The sequence below is a fragment of the Nicotiana sylvestris genome, chromosome 3, assembly GCF_000393655.2.
Source record: "Nicotiana sylvestris chromosome 3, ASM39365v2, whole genome shotgun sequence".
Lineage (NCBI taxonomy): Eukaryota > Viridiplantae > Streptophyta > Magnoliopsida > Solanales > Solanaceae > Nicotiana > Nicotiana sylvestris.
In genome coordinates, this window is record NC_091059.1 from 104,441,471 (window position 1) to 104,449,903 (window position 8,433).

Consider the following 8,433-nt stretch of genomic DNA (forward strand, 5'->3'; position numbering starts at 1 on the left):
CTTCACTTCCCAACTAGACAACGTGAAAAGATCCTTCAATACACCCATAACTCAGGGCTACACATCAAATCAAGATGGAAATCAAGCACCAAATAGTTCTTCTATCCTCAAGCAGACTACTCTCGACACATTTAAATCATATGAACACATCTCGCAGTCACATCATACTCATCACATAGCCATCCAGTCATCACTTCCACTAATAGGGACACTACCGAACATATAAATCCAGAAGCATGTTCTCACATAATCAACGCCTCAGTGCTCAAGCTATAGGCAAAACCCAAACTCAAGTCCTCCATACTGGACCAACATTAACACATAAAAACCACATCACGCCCTTCGATAATCATAAGCCATTGATGCACGGCTGATACCGAGCGCTCATGTGCGCATACGAACGCGTGGAAGGAATTTCAAGAGTTACATTTCAAGCTGAATCAATGTCGCACGATAAGAATTCAAGAATGTGAAGTTTTTCTTAAAGGTTTTGCAGCCTCTCGAAGATAAGTACAGACGTCTCTGTACCGATCCGCGAGACTCTACTAAACCTGCTCATGACTCGTGAGACCTATGTAACCTAGGCTCTGATACCAACTTGTCATGACCCTAAAACTGATCCTGTCTTAATGACGCTATCGTGAAACTAGGCCAGCCGACACAATTCTCAAATCAAACCATTATTCTATAAAAGTCATTTTTAAGCCATTAATTAACAAGAAATCTCATAATATAAGTCTAAATAATCAGTACGAAACATAGCACAAGCCTGACATCGAGGTGCCACAAGTCACGAGCAACTACAACTCTACCTCACTATAATAAAGTTTAAACAAGACTGGAAGACCATACTAAATAAATCTAGGGAAGATATGAGGGAGAAGAACAGGGTTGCGAACGCCATGCAACTACCTTGTCGACTCTGAGACCTGCTGAATGAATGATCAATGCTCACTATCGCGCCCCGCAACTCCTGGATCTGCACACAAGGTGCATGGTGTAATGTGAGTACGCCAACTCATTAAGTAATAAGAATAAATAAAATCATTTCATTAAAAATCCAGTTTACGGTAAAAATCATTCAAAGATGTGAAAAATCCATTTAAAACATCTCTCAGTAGTTTTCAAACAAGTGATGAAATAGTGAGTAGAAATGATGAAAACATAGTCGGCCCCTCGGGCAAAAAATCACTCGTATACAGCCCCTCGGGCAAAATGAATCATAAACTGCCCCTCGAGCAAAAATATAAACAGAACCAGCCCCTCAGGCTACCTCACAGTCACTCGTAATCAGCCCATCGGGCACAACATAAATCGATAACAGCCCCTTGGGAAATATCACATCACTCACACTTGGTACCCACGCTCACTAGGGGTGTTCAGAGAACAAACCTCCACTGCTCACCTTATCCTCTTTCGCGAACGCGGGCTCCTTCTCCTGAACGCGAAGCTTCAGCTACCAAAGCCTTCGCGAACGCGGCCCATCCTACGTGAACTCGATGAGCAAAGTCCTGGGGTCCCAGCTTCTCCAACTTCCCTACGCGAACGCGATGCCTTTCACGCGTTCACGATTCTTTGGAGCGCAAACCTGCGCAGATGCATCCCCTGAATCGCGAACGCAAATAGCATTTTCTCCCCTAGACCAATCTCTTCTTCGCGAACATGGGGAAATCTTCGCGAACGCGAAGAACAAACCTTCTGCAATAAAATACCAGCAAAAATCTACCATCTCCCAAAACCAAGGATTGGTCCGTTAACCACGCGAAACTCACCCGAGGCCCTCAGGACCTCAACCAAACATGCCAACACATCCCATAATATCGTTCAAACTTAGTCGAGCCTTCGAATCACTCAAAACATTACCAAAAAAACCAAATCAACCTCGGATTCAAGCTTAAGAACTTAGAAACTTTTAAATTCCACAAACAATGTCGAAACCTATCAAACCTCGTCCGAATGACCTGAAATTTTGCACACACATCATAAATGATACTATGAACCTACTCCAACTTTTGAAATTCTATTCCGACCCCGATATCAAGATTTTCACTACTCACAAGAAACTCCAAATTTTTAATTTCGCCAATTCTAGCCTAAATCTACCACAGACCTCCAAATCACATTCCGAATGCGCTCCCAAGTCTAAAATCACCTAACGGAGCTAACCAAATCATAAAAATCTAAATCCCAGATCAAATACTAAAAAGTCAAAACTTCGTCAAACATTTCAAATTTAAAGCTTCAAACTTAGAATTTTTCTTCCAAATCTTTTCTGATTATCCTGAAAACCAAAACCGACGATTTACATAAGTTATAATACATCACACGTGGCTAGTCATGCCCGAGAACTGGCGAGCGAAGTGCAAAAGCTCAAATCGACCAGTTGGGTCATTACAATCACCAATTGAATACTATCTACGAATCTAGGATTGAACTCGGGAGAGGGAATTTTAGATTGCATATAAGATTGGATAGAGCGAGATCTTGAACTCGAGCATCGGGAACGGATTTGCGGTTAGGATATGAATATACCTAATCGCCATGCTTGGTTACTATACAGGAACTATTAATGTGTTCTTGTTAATTCTAATTCCATAGGAATATAGACGTTAGGTTAGCTTGAATAGACGAATAGTACTTCGGGAGAAGGCTACGAGTAATATTAACCATGTCAATCAATAAACTAGATAAACTAATTAGATAATTTAAGTGAAAAAACTCAACGGGATTGTTAGCCAACCATAGCTCTAGAATATCGTCTCTTATTGAATTCGTGTCTAATTTCACCAATTTATTCATTTAATCTCTTTGTTGATTACTGTAGATTAGTTTTATTAAATATTCACACTTTAGAAAAGTGCTTGAATAGATTAACTATCTTAGTTTAATTTAATGAATAGTTAATCACAAGTCCCATGAGTATGATATCTACACTTATAATCCTATATTACTTGTCGACCACGTATACTTACGTGTGCGTTTGGAAGCTACAATGATCACCTTTTGAGGGAAGAAAATGATGGTTATAATTGATTTCTCAGTTGTGATGAGCCGATTCACATGAGGATTGAATTACACTTATTTTAACCAAATGAATATATCACTCACTCAATCCATCAATGTTTTGAATTAGTTGACGAATTGCATATTTATGAGTCAAAATTAACACTCATGACTATGGGCAGCAAAAGGTGTCAAAAAAGATTTGGTTAGAATTGTAATGATGACCATAAAACACGCACTCGATAATAAAGGCCCACAAGGACAACTGACTGCCATTCACTATCGAAAGTTGGGAGAAATTAAAAAATAGCCAGATTTACAATTGATCGTTTAAAAATAGCTTAGTTTCAAAAGTAATCGAAATTTAGCCACTTTTTCATGTAAAGACAAATTTGAGCAAAAACATTGTTTAAAACCCAGAAAATACGCCAGTATATTATACTAGAGTTCCAGCATAAGCATGCTTGAACTCCAGCATATTATACTGGAGTTCCAGGATAAGTATGCTAGAACTCCAGCATAATATGATGGAGTTCCAGCATAAGTACACTAGAACAACATAATATACTGGAGTTCCAGCAAGTATAATTGTCCAGTATAATATACTGGAGTTTGGAGCACCGGTGCTCCAGTCTCCAGTATATTATACTGGAGTCAGCAAAGTATACTAGTCCAGCATAATATGCTGGAGTTCATACACAGGTGCACCGAACTCCAATATATTATGCTGGACCGGTCTCTGTTATAGCAAAATAGTGGTTATTTTTCATTGACTTCGTAAACGCTGACTATTTTTGAATGACCAGTCCGAAAACTGGCTATACCGTGCTATTTTTACTCGAAGGTTACAATCTTCCGTTTCTTAGATAGACATCATTAAAAGTAGTAAGAAAATGGAAAATTGTTCTCGTTACTGATGTCTTGGTTGAACTTAATTTACCTAGACCTTCTATTGTGATGGAGTACTTTTATTGAGTCAATGCGAGAGCAGACTGATTTGATCATTTAACTTTAGGCCATAAAGTGAATCGAAGATTTGAATTGCCTCATACAATCTGCCAAGTAAAAACCAAGGAAGTTGAGAAAGAAAAAGAGCAACATAATAGACTGTATTTGCTCCAATCTCAGCTTCCAAAATTATAATATTGGAATTTGGGCCATTCAGTCTCAGTAAGAGGGTGTTTGGCTAAGCTTATAAGTTGGTCAAACTAACTTATAAATACATTTTGGCTTATCTACGCGTTTGGTAAACATCCAAAGTGCTTATAAGTCAATGCTTATAAGCTAAAATCAGTCATGAGTCATAAGTTGGTCACCCCTAAGTGACCAACTTATGACTTTTCAGCTTACAAGCACTTTTAGTTTGACCAAGACTTTGAGCCCGTTTGGATTAGCTGATTGTAAATAGCTGATAAGCTTGAAGTGCTGAAAAGTATTTTAAGTGCTGAAAAAGATTTTTTAAATAAGTATTTACGTGTTTGGATAGACGTGCTAAAAGTGATAATAAACAGTTGATGTGTTTGGTAAAAATGTGTTGATAAGCTGTTATTTTGTTAAAATGACTAAAATACTCTTACAAACTTTACAAAAGTTAAATTAAAAAGTTTCTTCCTAAAGAAAAGAATGAACAACGAAATACTTATCAGCTAATCCATACTTATTATTACTTTCAGCACGTCTATCCAAACACGTAAATACTTATTTAAAAAATCAGTTTCAGCACTTAAAATACTTTTCAGCACTTCAGCTTATCAGCTATTTACAATCAGCTAATCCAAACGGGCTCTAAATCCAAATTCAGGCAGTAAAGATATGGATATATTATGTTTAGCGCTGAGGTTTAGTAGGACACCTGACACTAAAGTTTGACATGTACTGGTGCGGCAAGAATTCATCTACCGCTGTTTAAGTTGCAACCTTTTAAATCTGGGTATGTCCAGATAACATAGATTTGTATTTTGATCGACATGTCTATTGTCTAGTATATAACAAAGGAAAGTTGGACAATGAGCTTTCGCTATTTCATTTGAATGGGGAGGACTTGTTACTGAAGCAGCAATAACGAATACATGAGCTTTACTACGAGTGGTTTGAAAGGAACTGCATTCTGTTTTACTGTTTTTGCCATAAAATGCACTAGATCTTGCTTACTTCAAGAGGAGCTCTACAAACAATCGTGAAGAGAAAGTGGCAACACCCAATAATCACAAATCACAAACAACAATAGATATGACAGATAATGCACACTGAAAAAAAAAACAGCCATCATGTGCAAGCCTAGTAAATAAGCAAACAACATACTGATGTGGGAGGAAGGCGGACAGACATTATTCCTCGGATGAAAAAAATCATCTCATATTCAAAGGCTGTGTCTTTTTCTTATTTTGCCTAGAAAGTGGTACTTGGATGAAACCAAACTTCTTCTTGTGAGTAATGTATTGCTTGTGTACATTCCCATCTTTCGTAGCTTTTGTAGGATTCAATATGATCCCACTTTGCTCTCGCAGCATTTGGCTAAAAGACACATGTTTTCTTTCAGCGTGGCTTTCCATATGCTTACCCACGACAATATGATCATCTCGCAAAATCAGCTTCCTGCTCAGTATATCTCCAATCGATATTGTTGATCGAAAGACAGGGACAGATTTGTCATTCGCATTGTCTGGTTCATTGTCGTCAACTAGCCGAGGATTTCCATGACTAGTATGAGATGGCTGCGGATTTCTGAACTTATATTTGGCTGAGTTATGCCCCGAGTAATGCAGTTGTGTATGCTCTGATCTCTCCCTATAGAAACCATCTTGTTCAATAAGATTTCTTCTTTGAGTACCATGTTCATTGTCCAAAGCCTCTTCTAGAGTATTCCTGTTGTGTCTAATTTCCTTGGTAGTTTCCTCCATCTTCTTTGTAATAGCCCCCTCAGATTGATTTGCTTCATTGGTTCCACGCATAGTATCCGTGTCTACGAATTTTGTTTTGCATAGCTCTTCAGCTTGCTGTGCTTTCCGGGCAAGAGCATAATATTCTTCGTATGAAATTGTGATCCCCTCAGGTTTCTGCTGAACAACAGCCGAAGAATTCTTTCCATTTAGTAAAACCTTTCTTTCTGCAAAAGCAATTGCTTCCACAGCTTTAGCTGCTTCTTCCATCTTTTTCGCAGCATGCAATCTCATTTCAGCCATTCTAATACTTGCCTTTGTTCGTTCAATCTCTGACATTGCCTTCATCACCTCATACCTTGAAGCTTCTGCCATTTTCTTGAATTGCTCTGCTTCAAAGCTCAATTGCTGGAGCTCTTTGCTCATAGTGTTATCAAAACTGTCTCCATTTGTGTTGTTTTCCTCAATGGAGAACCCTGCTGCTGAAGCGAGGGACTTCCTCTGACTGCTTCTGTCAAGCATTACCTTATCTTTCTTCATTTTCTTATTCAGCGTCTCAACAGAAGATCTAATTACAGTAAGATCTATTGACATTTTGTTAAGGTCTAATTTTGCTCGGTTCAATTCCATTAATACATGTCCCGGGGACTGAAGTGGACAAAGACTCAAGTTTTCTACTGACTGTTCACTTGGAGTTGGTGTTTGGCTCTCCGGATTTAAATCGGGACTGGACACAAACTCAGACACTTCTTGCATCAGATTTACTTTCAACCCTTCAACAAATCTTTTAGCTGCTTCCACTTCCCTTAAGACATTGAGGGCCTCCTGTTCCTTCACAATCAAGTCTTTCTCAAATTTTACTGCTTGCTCCTCCATTTTGCCCAGGTCTACAATTTCCGTATCATGCTGCCAACAACAGTAAAATCTCATCATTGAATGTGTTGATAAACAGCAAAATGCTAGTAGCAATTGTCATTATCATCAAAAAGCTCTTTAAACACACTATAACTGCTTTTACAAAATGTATGTAAAATGATAAAACACCGATGATCATCTGGCATGTGTACTATACCGCCATTTTACATGCTGCTAATGCGTGCAACAGCTAATACAAAGCATTACTCACCACCAACTGTCTATGCGAAGAATTGCGACCAAGAAGACTAATTAGATTCAGAATTGAACTTTCATGTCATATCACCTAGTAGCTAGTAGTATGGAACGGCAGAGAGAAAAAAAGGATGTGTTGTACACAAACTAGTATAGTAGCTTAAGAAGTAAACTACGAGTTTCTTAGGCATGTACGCAGTTGCGGGGCCAGAAATTTTACTAATGGTCAACATATAAAAAAGTTAACATGCAAAGTAGTTAAGGGTCAACATATAGTATATATGCATAAAAATAAAATTTTGGCTCAACTACACCAAAAATCAGAAAAATACTCCTGCGAGTAAAAGTTTGCAACTTTGAACCAGTATGTGAATATTACAAAACATTCATATCAGACATACAAACCTAACCCAATGAAAATCAATAAACTGGGGAAAGCCTAAAGACACTCTTTGACATTGATATGGTGTGATGTGACGTTGTTCACTTGAGTCAAACTCGCATGATTTTTCCAAAAAGAAGTCACACCATTAAGTTGTATGTAGCTTCTTTTGTTATCAGCTCCAATGTGAGTGGTTTCACGCCAACAAACAGAAAAACTAAAAAAAAATAAAAATAAAAATCCAACAAATTAAGCTGCTACAGCCTACAACACAGGTTGAGTGTCATAATAACCAAGATTATATGGTATCACAAAGTTAACTTAAGCCTTGCAAATGACAATTGCCAAGCTTCAAGTTTGATTTCCATGTAGTTGAAATTACTGTTTAGAGAACAATTGTACTTCAGTCCCCCGGCTGTGAACATGTAGAAATCTCTCTGAAATGAAAAAAGAGAGAGGGCAGTGTTTGGACTTACATCGTCGGGAGGTGGTAAACGGAGTAAGTGATGGGGAATCCAAGGGCCACTGCCCCCAAAATGGTCCACAGCCTCCTTCACTGACTCGAATGGCGGAGATGTGTCAATTTCCACTCTTGGGTTGCAGATAATCTTCTTGGTTTCAGCCGCTGCCGATTCTCCATTTCCATCCATTGCACAGAGAAATGAATGCTGGTTAGAATTTAGGAGTGAATGAGGAGTTAATTAACTAGCAGGGTGCCAAGGTATTTATGACAAACGGTTCATTTATAGTATGAGAGCAGCAGGGTGCAAACTAATATATATGTTTGATAATTCTTTAAAATGAACACTCTCCGTTTTATGATGTACTAAAAATACCCTTTTACTTTCTATATTAAGAATAGTTTAGAGAAATGCATATTTTTGTTGAATTTGGCAAATTTTGTCCCACATCGGTGGGCTTTTAAGTTTTGGGAGGATTTCGCCCCTATAAAAGAAGGCCTAATGTTTAGGATTTAAAGGCCTAATGTTTAGGATTTAAACACACCTCTCATTTGCCTTCTCGTCTGTTTAAGGCATTTGTATCTTCTCTCTTTAGTAT

The 8,433-nt window shown here is 38.2% G+C and overlaps 1 protein-coding gene across 1 annotated transcript; it reads right to left on the reverse strand.

The window, feature by feature from the left end:
• Positions 1 to 5,180: 5,180 nt before the first annotated feature.
• On the reverse strand, positions 5,181 to 8,202 carry LOC104228929 (WEB family protein At2g38370-like). The gene is made up of 2 exons (XM_009781481.2): positions 7,851 to 8,202; positions 5,181 to 6,788 (listed from the first exon to the last, which is right to left on the reverse strand). Exons 1-2 carry the CDS (start codon positions 8,022 to 8,024, stop codon positions 5,352 to 5,354), a joined length of 1,611 nt encoding a protein of 536 aa, XP_009779783.1. The 5' UTR covers positions 8,025 to 8,202; the 3' UTR covers positions 5,181 to 5,351.
• Positions 8,203 to 8,433: the final 231 nt, after the last annotated feature.